General features: G+C 45.7%; 1 protein-coding gene across 1 annotated transcript in view; it reads right to left on the bottom strand.

The window, feature by feature from the left end:
• Positions 1-15,612, bottom strand: part of UQCC1 (ubiquinol-cytochrome c reductase complex assembly factor 1) — a 486,967-nt gene that overhangs the window by 340,077 nt on the left and 131,278 nt on the right. Inside the window, exons 3-4 of the mRNA XM_078652195.1 lie at positions 6,550-6,654; positions 5,570-5,677 (exon numbers count right to left, since the gene is read on the bottom strand). Coding sequence (XP_078508321.1) covers positions 5,570-5,677; positions 6,550-6,654 — 213 coding nt within the window. The remainder of the gene's footprint in view (positions 1-5,569; positions 5,678-6,549; positions 6,655-15,612) is intronic.

Genomic DNA, 15,612 nt, shown 5'->3' with positions numbered 1-15,612 from the left:
TAGTAGCGTACAGCGACGCATACAGCTTAAGGTGGAACCATCATGAGAAAGTGGTCATAGGCATTCTGGCAACCCGGCGAGAAAGAAGAATCAATGGAGTGTGTTCAAAAACACGGTGACCGGACAGAAATCTCAGCGTCACGGTTTTGACGGGAGACAGAATCTCACGCCAGAACGGAATGAATCTCGCTGTGGATGACGCTCGGGTTCGCATAAAAGAACGGTCTTCTGCCCCGCCCTGCTGTCCTGATGAAGACCCTACTGCAAGGATACTACTAAATCCTGCGTAATTCTTAAGGGTCGAAACGTCGACAACCACTTGTTTTCATGTGTCAACTTCACGCCCTAATGTTTCATAAATTGAACAATGAAGTATGCCTTACTTGAATAATGACTAATAAGTCCTTTGTTTTGTACATGATTTGTAACCTTATCAATTTACGGATTTCTATTGGTTGACTGTTTGTCACTTTCAAATCATTCCTGCTTTCCTGCACTACGTCCTCACACGATCACAACCCTCACCCCCACCTCCCTTTCGTTTGGGGCACTACCTGCAACTAATGTACTTGATGTAACCAATTCTTGTATATTCATTGTATACTCCCATTGTGATTAAAACAATGCGGATTGATTGTTTGTTTGTGTGATTATATATTTTCACTGTTCTAAAAGTCCTGTTCTTTCTTACTGGGACCCTTTCCTCTTAATACTTAGTCCACCCAGGTCCCAGTGACCATACTTGGGTAAAACCCCCCAATTGATATATCAGTGGGAGGAATTGAGGCATATGAAAGACATCTGAACGGATGAATGACTGGAGGATGACTGTCTGGAGTGGGAGTGCATGCTGAATGGAGTGGCGGAGGCGGTGGGTGATGCGCCTGGCACCGCAGGCCTGGATGAGGAGGCCCAGCCCCCTAGATCGGTTGGGTGGGTCACACATACAATGGGGTGGTAACCCATGACTAGACTCATGCAATGCTTACAGCATGATCTGAATTTGGCCGGCAGAGGTTGGTGTGTATACTAATCATTGATTAGTTGGCAGCGGGCTCCGCCACAAGGAGGTTTTGGGCTGTTCCTGGCACAGGGTGGAGAGGGGAGGTCGAGGGCTCAAAGAACCAAGATGTCATGACTTGATCAACATTCTTCGGGAGGGTAATCTAAAAGAATGTGCAACAGGACAGTGGTGCCCTGTAATATATGCTAAAAGCTCTATCAGAACTGCAAGTTAAGAGTTATCACGCTGGCAACAGCGGCTGTATCATTTCTTGCTTCCTCTTTCGTTTGATTTGTTTTTGCAAATTAACTTTTTTTTTTAAAAAGGATAGAAGACAGTAGGGTGCCTGTAAGAACTTGGATTATTATTTGGGGTGGGTGACTACCCAACTCAAAGAACAATCACAACTCTTATCAGGGTGCACCCTCAAATTCACTAAATATACCTGTGATCAACCCCCTGGTCACTTTGGTATAAGGCAGACAGGCTTAAATAGAATAAGCTGTAATGTTTCTACACACTACTGAAGTTGAAATGCAGCACAATACAAATCCCAAAAACAAATTTGAAAACATAGAGTAAAATTTAGTAAACAAACTAACACCAAAAGGACACAAATCCAACAAGGGGAACTGGAGATGTGAATTTTTAAAACTTTTAAGTACAAATAGCACCAAGAAGCACAAAGTGTCAATGATAGTCAATGGTCGGGGTAGACCAGGACCTAAGCGCAATTTGACACTGATGGAGCGCGAGTCAGATACACCAACCAGGTTCGGACTGGTCAAAGATTTAAGATTTAGCTTTCTGACTTTAGTCCTGTAGGTCCCAATCCACCACTGGAGTACACTTCCAAACAACCACCCACCCCCCTCCCCCACTCCTCCCCACGAGACCTCAGGAGAGGCACTTAGAAACTCACAGGGTGTCAGGCACAGACTATACTGTAGAGTCCATTCCAGGTCCAGTTGCCACTGGTCGGCCGGGCAATTGTACAACAAAAGCTTGTTGTGTCCCTGTAGATTAACAGGAGGTCAGTCTTTTGACCTTTGGGAGTCCACTTCTTTGTCTTCTGAACAAGAGAGATCAGGTCCAGTCTCAAAGGGCTCTTCCCAGATCATAGACAGCAGTTTCATTCCAATTTTGATCTTCTTCAGGTCCAGGAGTGTTTTGAAATGGGTGCCTGGTGGTGCCACATTTATGCCAAGCACGAACTAGCGGTTGGGAATGACTCAAGGGCAAGCCTTTACTAATCGGTTAAATGTTCCTTGGAACAATTCCATACATTTTGTGTATTTACAAGATGGCAGAAATTTGCAGCCACACTAAATGTAGACTGTGAAGGCTGGCGGTGTGTGGGAGTCTACTAAGGTAATCCTACTATTCTCCCACATCGAACACTAACATCTAGTTTGGAGCAGTCACTGTAGTCCCAAAAAACCCAGACAGTGAATTCTGGTACAACAACGCAGGGTTTTCCAGCAACCAGACAGTAGATACACAAAAAATTGTCTTGCATCCTGTCCTCGTTCCTTGAAATGCACCCCAAGTTTTATATGTAAAACCCTAACAGACCTGTCAAGCAGGATGTAACACTCCAGCAGGATCTGTCAATAATGATTGCACTGTGATTGAAGAATGCCTGGTTTGTTGGACAAAGAATCCAGAATGTTCCTAGACTTAATTAGTACTGACTCATGCCAGAAAATGTTTTGCAGATCATATCTGTCTCTTCTTAAGGGCATAAGAATAACAAGACGTATACAACTTCACTGAATATAACATACACATTATTAAATTGGTATGGTACCTCTTACTATAAATTTCATTAAACCGTCGTCTAAAAACGGCATCAGAAACAGAAGCCTTTTTCTGCAAAACAGGGACCAGCGCTGAAATTTCTTGCGCAAGAGGGACAATTAGTACCCTACCCTAAGTCTCTGAAGGCACTGTAGGTTGACACAGAAGAGCCTATGTGAGGTGGCCTAGAAACCAAATGTCCCATATAGGCATGCACAGACTGACATCACGAATTTCCTGTATGCATAAATATCCGGTGATGTTCAGGTGGGGAGACCTGAGGGAGAGGGTAGTGCGGACGAGATAAAAGAATGTTGCTAATGTTCTCATTTATTTGAAAAAAGAAAAAAACATTGAAGCATAAAAATGGCATCAACCCTGGAATTAATGTGGCCACATACTACTGATAGCAGCAATAGAGGGCTAACAGGAAAACTTACAAATGTTAAGGAAAGGCAATTACCTGGTGAAAGGAGCACATTACAGTGGTTCATTGAGCTTTCATGCACAAGGGCGGACTCAGACTATGTGCTCCATTGCCTGATTCAGCATACCAATTCAAAGAGTTTTTAAAGGTCACACCACGCCAAACCTAAGACCCTTAGTTTAGTTTTCGGTCCTATCAAAGATGAGCTATTCGCTTTTTAAGTGTCTGGCGAACAAGAAAGTAGACCATGCTGTGCTTTACTTGTATCTTAGTTATTGATATATATATATATATATAAACCATTGGCAACTTTCAACAAAAGCTTCTCTTTCAAAAGTACGGGAGAAAAACGTGGACAGCAAAGTTAGAAATGTGTTTCTCTTTATCCTCTCATTCATTGACAATTATCTACTGTTCTAATAACAGGGCTTTCAAAAATCTAAGGATTAGTATTAGTATTAGTATAAACCATTTTATAACGCGCTCCGTTACTGGAGAGTATCCTGGCGCGGGGAAAATAAAAGCAGATAACAGAACATGGGAGAGAATCTTAGTTTACATTATTAAACAGATGCGTTTTCAGATGTTTTTTAAAAGCAGCAACTTGCGATGGTGTTTTGAGTAGGGACCTGTAAGCACATACACAACACTGCATACCTAAATAAAGAATGACACCTTCTGAATGACTAAAACCTTGGTCACAAAGTACGACAATATCATAACTTAACCCAAACTTCATTACTACCACCATAATACATGTGGTCTTCTTTTAATCTCTAAATATGTGTTTTACTACTTGTATGTGATATTGCTATCATGTACTCATTGTGCACGAAAGGATGACGCTGGACGTGTTTCAGGGGGCTGATGGAAATTGGCCTGTTAATGCATGTTATGTTAAAATTATTTGTAGAGCGCACGTACACCGGTTAGTTTCTTGGCGCTATATATAGGAGTAGCCTGGGTCCTGGTGAATTATTCGTATGCTTGAATGAACAGCGATGTCTTAAGGAGTCTTCTGAATTTCAGGAGGTCTGTACAGGATCGGATATCAAGGGGTAAAGCGTTCCAGAAGCAGGAGGCCAGCACTGCAAATCTTCTGCCGTCTAACCACTTTGATTTGTAGGATGGTGTGACCAGAAGGTTCATGTGGGCTGAGCGCAAATTGCGGGTGGGTATGTGTCTCTGAATAAAATTAGGGCAGGTGCTATACAAGGATTTGAAAATGAGGCACCCGATTTTGAAGGCAAAGTGTTGTGATATGGTGATATGGGGAGCCAATGCAGCTTCCTCATAAGAGGGGAAGCATGTTGTCATCTGGGCTGATGAAGAATCAGTCTTGCAGCCTGGTTCTGCACAAGTTGTAGTCTTTTGACTAAATATAGCGGCAGACCGAAGTACAGTGAGTTGGCGTATTCTATGTGAGAGATGACTAGTGCTAGAACTGCCAGCACCAATGCTTCCCTAGTAAGAAATCTGCTAATTTTTCTGATCTTCCGCAGCTGAAAAAAACAGGTAGAGGCTACCGTTCCAATTTGGGACTTCATGGATAGTTCACAATTGATTGTGACCCCTAGGCTCTTAGCTGAGGAGGATGGGGTTGGGGGAGAGCCCAGCTCAGCATGAACTAATGTAGCACGTTCCGGAAACTCAAGAATGCCCGCCTTCCACGAGCAACATGTAATATCCTAGGGCATATGAGGAGAGGTGACGCAGATGATCTCGGGCAGCAGAATTCATTGATTTGGCATGCCACTTGCATTTGCAGACATCAAAGTGCAGAACTCTGCGAAGCTTTATGAGGGTCAATGATTACACTTGCATTTGGCTCTGTAGATCACACCGTTCACGAAAAGACAAGTCAGCAGGAGTAACATGAATAAAGAATATACTTGTCTCAGCGTCCGAGCAGCTAGGAACTGCACAAACCTCAGTCTCAAGAGTCAAATGCATCAGAAGATCTGCGTATTGGGAATTTGTATAGTAAGTCAATGGAAACAGATATGTTGTCGACTGCGATACCCATTACATCCCAAATAGTCATGCAAAAAGTGCTCGAGTACTTCAGTAACAGCAATTCTGTATATTAACAGAGGTCAAACAAAACATATAAACTGATATTGTGATATTTCCGTTTCTGTATCTGGAGAGAAAAATGTAAGACTTGTCATTTTAATTCGGAAAAAGATTTCCCAAAGTTCCATGATGGGCTTTTCCTCCCCTCAGAACAGAGCTAGAATCGGATTATCAGAAAAAAACTGTTGAAATCTTCATCATTCTTTCAACTATACCTTTCAATTACAGATGGGAGTATTTAATGCTGTGAAATAAATAGTTACCCATTTATTATATTTCAATGGTCCAGTGAATCCCATTGCTTCAATTATTTTAGTAAACGCTCCAACTTCCTCTTCTGATGGTTGTAGATTGCCCTTTGCAGTACACACCTAGACAGGAGAACACAAACACTTATACTATATATATAGCCTGTAATTGTAAAAACATCTTCATTTTTTAGCTAACAACATAGAGCACACAACTGTGTACACAAGTCTGTTAAAAGGTTAAGGTGTCCCACAATAATCACTCATTGCTCATGGTCTACAGTTACTAAACTACCTAACCTGCTTACAGCCGCCTAGTGGCCCATGTCAGGTTTGATACCTTCAATCCTGACCTTAATGTACGTCAATAGTATTCTGCATGTCAAACAAATAACGTACTCAAGGTTAACAGTGTATAACGAGGGGCAGGACGGGAACAGCAGTGTCTATGTTTTACAGAGACTACAGCATAAGAAGCAAGGTGCCGGTGATGAATGAGAGAATGCAGACATTATTTTGATATATTATGCAGGGGACCAGGAGGAAGACTTGCACGATGAAATGACGTCTGAATCTTTTCCAAACCAGAGACATCTTTATCAGCTGTTTGGTATAATTTACAAGTGGTATTTACAAATCTATCACATTTAAGTTGGCTTTATGCGCGACAAAGTCTTCTTGTCAGGTGAGTTTACTAGCTTTGAGAATATGGACGAAGACACTTTTCGAAAGGGGTAGTGTACATTACAAGCATCGAAAATAACTTAATAATTTCGCTTCTGGAAAAAATGAAACGAATTATTAAAATGGCCGAAAACGAGAGTAGAGATAAAGATAGAAGGGGCAAGTAAATGAGAGGCAGAAAAAGATGTCTGTAGTATAAGAAAACAGAGTGAATGAAACAAGCCAGTAAATTATCTTTTTTATTAGTATTTGTAACCACAAAAAAGAACTGTTTCATGACCAGGACTAGTAAGCAGCAAAAAAGAGATCACCTTCGAAGTGCTGTGTAGTGTACGCAAGGGCTGCATTAGTAAGAGACGACTTTGTGTAAACCCGCAGCACAATTTCTTCTGTTGAGAAATGCATTTCAGGAGAACCTAGAAAGGGACGACAAAAACAGTTTTACAGTCAAATACTATCATATACACATGTATGTGGTAATTATTTTCTGTCACAATAGTGGCAATGAACCCAGTGAGTGTACACTGTTGAACTAGCGTTGCTCTTGAAGATCTACGCATGCATCAAGGTCTGAAGGCCAACAAGGTTGTTAAAAAACACGAGTACTGGTACAAAAATGATAGTGCATCTCAAGGCTAATTGGCTTGAAAAATATAAAAACAAAGAAAATATTAGAAATACAAGATGTCATAGGAAACACACCAAATAAACTGTGTTATACACCCACTTAAAAAGAATGCGCATAAGGGATCAGGGGCAGAATGGGACTTCTGGTATACTCTTTCCCCATACATAATTATACATAATTAGTTTCAACTAGATTCACAAACTGTTGGACCTGGCCCTTTTTGGCAGGTTCACCCCGAAACTTTTTGCTTTTTCCTAGCCTGTTTCTGTGACCTGGTGTTGGTGATTTTAGGCCTTTGCGCACTTTTTCACTGTGGTACAGTGTAAAGTGCGTGAGCTCTCTGTGTATGTGTGGTGAGTGACCTGCCCTCCCATAGGAATGCATGGGGAATCTGTGTGACCATGGTAGTTCCTGATGTGTGGGGAGTGCAGGGTCGAGGCATGTGCGAACTCGTGAGATTGAATGCTGTGTAATGATGTATGTGGCATGAATGTGTCTAGTGCGGAAGTGCCACTTCTAGACATGTGTGTGTGCGTGTGTAGTGAGTCTGCTGGCACGTGATTGGCTGGAGCCTGGCCCCAGGAGTGCCTGGGCCTGCTTGTGGATTGACTGTCTGGTTTGAGGGTGACAGGGGCTGGGGAGCCCCCAGGAGGTTGTCTGAGTCAGCCCTTGGTTGAATGACTGCATCTGCAACTAGAGTGGTGGGAGGAGATAGCACCTGGGAGTGAATAGGGCTGTGCCTGCCTGCCACAATGCTGGATCCACCTCCTGCTGGGCGGCTGTCGCCTCTGCCCCAAACACTGAAAGGAGTTCCCTATAACCAGTTGTAGCTGGTTCTCACACTGCCTGGACCCTGCTAGACAAAGAAATGTCATGTGTAAAAAGAGGGTGTGACCTCTTCTAAAATGTTCTTGTTTCCAACTTGAATCCTGCCAGGGGCGTGCTGCTGCTTGGGCTCAGGGGAAGGCTTGCCCCCCTGGGCCCTGCCCAGCTCCTGGATACCTGATGGACTTGTCCTGGAACCCTGAAGGACTTTTTGCTGGACCTTTGTTGCCCTAGCGCTGGGAGCGCTTCTTGGGGGTCTGCCTGATGCCACAGCACTTGGAAGCGCTTTATTTATGCTTCCAGCGCTTGGGGAGCGCTTCTTGTGCTGCCTGTGCCCCTATAGCGCTTGAGAGCGCTGTATTTTACTTATAGCGCTGGGAGCACTTTATTTTGCCCCCCGAGCGCTTAGTAGCGCTTTTATTTTTATTATCGAGGGTGCCCACCCCTCATGTTGTGCCCTCGAGTGGAATCACCGCCGCCGGCCCAGAGATCATGTGAGGGGGCGCTGTGCCCGCCTCCCTGCCCAGGGCCGCGCTGCCATTGGCGGCCCTGCGAGACAGGAAGCCAGGCAGATTCTGTGGTGACGTGGGCGGGCCTGAGTAAAGGAACTTCCGCTTCCCCCTGCCCGGGGGGGAAGCCTTGGCTACGTTGCCGGTCTCCCATGCGAAAGAGGGAGACCGGAGATGAGACGGGAGATACTGCCGCTGAAAGAGGAAGAGCCCGGAGCCTTGAGGGCTCCACCTTCCAAGTCCCGGTCCCAAGATGGGGGACCGGGTGAAGCCGGGCACTTTTTGCAAAGGCGGGGCTCTCAGGAGGAGAGAGCCCCGCGGTGACGGCAGGAAGCCCCGCAGAAGTACCGTTGCCCGGAGGAGCCCCCGCCAGGAGAAGAACAGCCCGGTGAGTAGAAGGGCTGGGGGGCTCCGTGTGGGATACTGTAGGTGCCTGTTACAGGCACAGTGACGGTAAAGAGCGGCCCCACTTAGCAGCGGGCTGCTCCAACATTTGGGGCATGATGATTTTAGGAGCTTGTGAGCCCCGCCACGGCAAGGGGATATTCAGGGCGGCCCAGATGGCAGTGGGCCGCCCCAACGTTCTGTTAATGGTCCCTGAGGCCCGTGTCCTCCCCCAGTTGTTTTGAGAGCCACGGAGGCTCTAGAGGGCACATTGGCGTTTTAGAGTCCAGAGGGGCTCACCGCCCACATGATGTATAGAGCCCGGTGAGGCTCTTGGGGGACACGAGTGTTTTCAGAGCCTATGTGGCTCCAACGTTCTGCGCAGTGTTGTGTCAGAGCCTGTGTGGCTCCAACGATTGGGCGCAGTTCTGTTCTAGGGTCAGTGAGGACCGTGTCGCAGTTTTGATTCCCAGCTGCCCAGCAATTAGTGGGCAGCTGCACCGTTTAGGCGCTTGGGATTGTCCTCCGCTGCCCAGCAATTTGTGGGAAGCGGTCACGTTTAGGCCCCTGACATTGGGACACAGGGCGTCCTAGCCCCAAGAAGGCCAGTTGGCCTAGGGACTGCCACAGGTGGTGGCTTATGTAAGTTTTGGCGCAATTGTGTGCTTTTTCCTACACCTCTGAATGTTTTCAGGCATCATGTGTTTTTGCGCTATTGAGTTGTGTTCTGGCACCTCTGAATGTTTTTGTGCATCATGTGTCTCCCTTGTTCTCACACCGCTGAATGTATGTTTATGCATCATGTTTTTCTTTCCTTACACCTCTGAATGTTTTAGGCATCATGTGTTTTCCTTCCCTGCACCTCTGAATGTGTTTTGATGCATCATGTGTAATGTGTTATTGCTGATACCCCTAAATGTATTTTATTCTTAGGTGGTCGTGTTTTGCCTAGTATAGTTTATACTAGAGAGGTTATGTGTCCATGCGTGATCTAGGCCTATGGTAATTAGTATGGCGTAGTGTGTACCTACCTTTACCAGTAGTTACTGGTTGTGACCTATAATTGTTCTTTTGTGTTACCCTTATTCTATGATCTACAAAGTGCTATTTCTAAAAGTGTTGATTCTGACAGTGGCCCATGTGGCCCTGTCCTATAAATAATCCCTTGTGAATATTGCCCGTGCCAGATGGCACAATGTACATGTGTGATTACTATCTGATGGGTTTTGACAATACAAAAGTTATTTTTATATAACCTTGTGTGGAGTTCCTTTTGGGGTGTGCCTAGGATGTTGTTGCTGTTGTGTGCGTGCGCAAATGCTTTACACATTGCCTCCGGGATAAGCCTGTCTGCTCGTGCCAAACTACCAAGGGGGTGAGCAGGGGTTATCTTGGCGTATGACTCCCTTGCCCTGACTAGAACGGTGGTTTCTGCCTGGCTTTGGCGTCAGCCTTAGCCAACCAGAAATCCCAGATCTAACACCGACCATAACGTGGATACTATATTAGACAGTGTATTTTAGAGGAAATTACGTATTTGTTTGGTTTATATACTCAGTTTGTAAAAGAAAAGGCAAAATATTTCCACACTGCCAGTGTAAGTACATAAAGTACAATAGATAACAAATCGCATTAAAATAGAAACAGTTCAGGCAAATACGTGACACGATTCCACTGCTAATAATATGCTTTTCTAAAACATGTCTCAGTTTGCTCCCGAATGATGCAAAGGATAGTTAAGGGGAATAATCCATGTCTGTGCTGGTCGACATTTCTGCGCAAGTTCATTGACTTTTCTTCTCCACATATATTGCAGCCAGGGTGTCTCAGGGATGTGGGGCGGATTGAGGTGGGGGCTCTATTTCTTAGTTTTTTCCTACTTAATATGATTCAATGTTTCTTTACTTCTAAAAATCAATGCACTCTCAAACAAAGAATCGTACCCCTCCCAAATTTCTCCGAAACGTGCTGGGACCTATTCTAGTATTGTGGTAGGGGATAGTTAATTCCAAGAACAGCAGTACTTATCGGTTCTGAGAATTTGGGTTGTTGGTTGAGGGGTGGTGTGAGCCCTTTTCAAGCAACAGTCATAATCCTTGTCAGGGCGAACCACAATAGTCACTTTGCTTAACCCTCTAGTAGCTTGGCACAAACGTTGTTAGGCTTAACTTAGAGCCAATGTGTAAAAAATGTACGCAAAAAATACACACCCAACTCCACCCCACCCTACCCCACCCCAAAAGATTCCACACCAATTTAGTAAAACAACAAAACATCAATTAATAGAACCAGAGATATGCAGTTTTAAAAATTGTAGGTAACTAGCAAATAAAAGCACAAAACACCACTCGCAGTTATCTGGCTGTGCAAGACCAGGTGAAAGACACAAGTTCAGGTCAACTGCGATTAGAGCATGGGCCGGATACAGGGACCAGCTTAGTCAAGCTGAAAGAGGTGCATTCTCAAAATCTAGTGCAAACAGTCCAATTGTCCATTCTCTCTGTTTTAACAAAAAAATCATTAAAAATAATATGAAAAAGGATAAATGAGTGAATTGGATGAAATGGAGTGTAAAACATAAAATAAAAAGTATCATCTTTATATCAACGAATTTGTTTTTGTGCTGTCTTCAAAAAAATCAAAACAACAAAAGAGAACATTGACCCATCTATGGGGGAGAATATATGTACTTCAAAAGGAGAAACACTTGCTCAAAAACCTTCTACACATCCTTTACTTCTGAGGCTGGACAGGTCCAGAGCCTAGAGCATAACCCCTCTAAAACATAAGGCATTCATATCCAGACCCAGGATCTCTGGACCACGTTTCTCCTTCATAAATCCTTTTACCGGTCCCCCCTGGGGCTAAATCGGCTGCTTTTTCTGCCAATCTAGCCCTTGGGATGGTCAGACCCACTAGAAGCCAGGGATTTATATTTTAATAATTACGGGGAGATATCCCTTGGGAGCAGAAGCCACTAGACCACCAGGGATTTTTTTGTATGTAGTGAAAAATGTTTTGGGGAGTGGCCCCTTAGGCAAGGGTGAATGTTTTGGCCATTTTGGACATATATTTGTAGGTACATCTGGAAGCCACTAGACCGCCAGCGATTTTTTTGGTATTTGGTGCAAAAATGTTTTGCGGGGAGGCCCCTTGGGCAAGGGTTGCTCCCCTTTTGTGGGTGAATATTTTGGCTGTTTCAGCCCCCATTGGGGCAGACAGGCCTTGTATTTTTAAGCCCAAGGGGGGGGGGGGGGCAGAAGCCACTAGACCACCAGGGTAAGTTTGTGTGTTAAATGTGGTTCGGATGATGACCCGTGTGTTTTGCCATTATTTTTCATCTTAACCTTTTTTTACCCTTTTCATTTTAGTGCAAAGCTTTTGTTTTACTTTGGAGTAACTTGTGCATGCGGTTAAGGAACTGGTAGGGCTGCAGTTTGTGTAGTCGCAAGCGTTTGGTAAGGAAACTTCTTTTATATTGTTTGCTCCAAATGAGTATCAATGACCTGCATGAATGTGGTTTTTTGGAAATGTTGTAATAAAAGCAGCCTATTTAGCTTCCGTTTGAAAGTGTGACATTTTCCTTGTATTTGTGTACAATGTGTATTGTGTTGCCTTGTGCGTAATTGTTTTTAGTTTTCTTTTCTAGTGGAATATCAGTGCTTGCTGTGTCCGTGCAGACTAGGTGCTGGTGAGTCTAGCAGTTTCTGGCAATTGAGTGGCATTGTTTTACAGTATAACGGTCTTTGTGTGCTTTGTATTAATTGACTTTACCTTGCAATTGCTACACTTTGTTTATTACTTTTTTACACAGTTTTGGGTACTATTGACTTATTTGTCAAGCTACTTCTATAACTAAGGATTATGGCTAGCCGCAGAATTACCGCTCAGCAGGTTGTTGGGATGGTTTTCGAGTCTTCTTCTGACCATGATTAGGAGACTGACTCTGCATTTGAAGCAGAGGAGGGAGGCCAGGATTCTGTCAGTGAATGTTCAGTCCAAGAGGGATCATCTGATGATGAAGCCACTCTCAGTGCGGATGATGCTACTCCCAATGCAGATGTTTTAGAGGAGGATACTGATATGCCGATAGTGCTGCAAGAGGCATCTAGATTTCAGCCCAGGCCTGCAAGGCTTCCCATTGAAAGTGTTGGATTCTGGGTTGACCCAAACAAGATACAGCCAGTGTTGCCTGCCGCTAGTGGTGTTGCAGAGTGTAGAGTGAATTGTTAAACCTTTTTGCCTATAAAGTTCTTTCAGTTGTTTATGGACAACGTATTTTGGCTGAGATTGTTGAGCAGACTAATTTGAAGGCTGAGCAGTATTTGAGGGCCAGGCTTACGCCCCACTCTAGTGCTACCCAGTGGACTCCCACATATCTGGATGAGATGAAGAAGTACTTGGGTTTAACTTTTTTGATGGGCCTGATAAGGAAGCCGTCGCTGTCTTAATATTGGTCTACTGATCCCTTGACGGCAACGGCTATATTTCATGCAACCATGAGACATAATCGGTATTTGCTCCTTCTTCGGATGTTGCATTTTATTGATAATGCTATAGCGTTACCACAAGATCACCCTGACTGTGACCATTTGTTTAATGTTCCGCATGTCCTTGATCACTTTGTAGATCATTTTTCAGAGACCTCAGTGCCAGGGAAAGAAATAGCTGTGGATAAGTCTTTGGTCCTGCTCAAGGGCAGATTGGTTTTTAGGCAGTACATTCATCACAAGGGGGGACATTATGGAATTAGGAGGTATATGCTGTCTGAGAGTAGTACTGGATACATCTCTAATTTCAAGGTCTACACTGCTAGGGATTCCAGTGTTGACCCCGCTAGTTGTCTGTCCACTTTTGGAGTTACAGAGAAAATTGTGTGGGAACTTTGTAGCCGATTTTTAGTATTAAGTATTTTTATTGAGTAAGTTAACACAATACAGGCAGCAACAAACAAGAGCTCTTGTCATACCTGTCAACCGAAGCTGGGGCTCGATTACAGCAGAGGGGTCAGGAGTATGCAGTATATAGAAAATCATGCTTATACACAGCAAGCCGCCTATAACCCACCACGGGCCGGCCGCATTTCAAACATAGCGATGTTATTCAGGGCAGCTCCGATTCCTCCTGCCAATCCGTCCCTACCCTCGCTGATGTAGAATATGGCTCGCCCCCATTGCTCGGTTGCGCAGGCCGCCAGCACCCTCTGGAACTTTCCTCCCCACCCACCCTCGCCTAAATCCACCCCCCCCCCCAAGCCCAACACCCCCCCACCCCAGCACCCCGAAACCCAACAAACCCAACCCCCAACCCCCTATACCCTCCCCCCCCCCCAGTGGTCCACAGTCTCAAGTTAGCTAGTCGTACATCTTCACTTCCCCGCTTTGGGGGCGGGCGCGTGGTTGCCGTCCTCCGGGGCAAGCTCTGTCAACCTCAACAAACGGAGATACCTCGGACAGGTGACTTCTATGAACTCCGAGGACAGGAGGGCTAGAAACGGTTGCCAAAGCTCCGCATACTTTGCCCCTTTCCCCGCCTTATACAGAGAAAGCCTTTCCATACCCAGGACCATCCATAGGCGATGGAGCCATCCCTGATACGTGGGTATGTGGGTCGTGCGCCAGTGTGCCACGATGTTTTGTAGCACCGAACCTAAAGCTATGGCTATCAAGCGACCCCTCCGCGCTCGTAATGGGTAGGTCAGCGCATTCGGGAGCCCCAGGAGGACGTAGGAAGGGAAGCGTGGGATTTCAGTGTCAAAGTGTTTATCTACGTCGTCCAGAACGTGACCCCAGTAATCCTGCAAAAGGCTACATTCCCATAGTGTGTGTGTGAGAGTGCCTAGTTGTCCGCAGCCCCGCCAGCACAGGGGGTCCTTGCTACCGTCCATTTCGTAGAGTCGTTCAGGTGTGTAGCACCAGTAGGTCACCACCTTCGTGAGAGTGTCGGTGAGCCCCATATGATACGCCGAATGTCGTGCTCTGTAATACATACCTTCCCACTCTTTATGTGTAAAGGACCTCCCCAACTACCTCTCCCAACGAGCCCTACTCGCGCTATATGTGTACTCATGTTTGTGTGTGAGCATTTTATATAGGTCCGAGATTAGCTGCTCGTCCGATTTGCGGGTGATCAACCAATACTCAAAATCCGTTAGTCGCCTATCCGCGTCCGCTCGCACTGTTTTGTTAAGGGCCCAGTGCCTGATTTGGAAATAGTGGAGTCTCTCGGTCTCCGGAAGGCCGAAGTCCTGGCGTAGTTGTGTAAAGGGGATTATTCCTTCAGAACCATACACGTGGCAAAGGGAGCGACAACCAGCAGACTTCCACCGTTCGGAGGCCTTCCCATCCAGCCCTGGTTGGAAGTCGGGGTTATCAAGGATGGGGGTGAGAGGGGAAATGGTGGTGGTAAGACCGAGCTCCAGTACAACCCGATCCCAGATCTCAAGCGGGACTCGGGTAACGTGGGACGCGTACAGGTTACGGGGCCTGTGTATCCTGCGTAAAAACGGAATCTCTTGCAGAGTGCGCCCTGCCACCGCTTGGTCCTGGAATAACCAGTGTTTCCCGGACTCCCATTGGACCCATTCCGCCATGAAGCGTAGTTGCGCCGCTTGGAAGTAGGCGGCTAGATTCGGAATCCCGATCCCCCCCTGTTCCGGCGTGAGCATCGCAATCTGGGCTTTCAGACGCGGCTTCCTCCCGTTCCAGACAAATCGAGAGAGTTCTGACTGCATCACTTTAATCCATCCTTTAGGAGGGGCAAGGGGTATAGTGCGAAAAATGTAGAGAATCTGGGGGAGAATCGTCATCTTGATTGCCGCCACCCTGCCTAACCAGGACAGCGGATAGTGTTTCCATTGCCCCAACTCCTGTCGAACTTTCTGCCGGAGGTGGGCATAGTTAACATCCACCGTGGTCTGAAGGGAGGCCGCCAGTTTGATACCCAGGTAGGGAACAGCTTCCGTAGCCCACTGCAGGGGAAATTGGGTCTGCAACGTGGCGCGCGTGTCTGCAACGTGGCGCGCGTGT

The sequence above is a fragment of the Lissotriton helveticus genome, chromosome 7, assembly GCF_964261635.1.
Source record: "Lissotriton helveticus chromosome 7, aLisHel1.1, whole genome shotgun sequence".
Classification (NCBI taxonomy): domain Eukaryota; kingdom Metazoa; phylum Chordata; class Amphibia; order Caudata; family Salamandridae; genus Lissotriton; species Lissotriton helveticus.
This window is presented reverse-complemented; position numbering and strand designations above follow the sequence as displayed.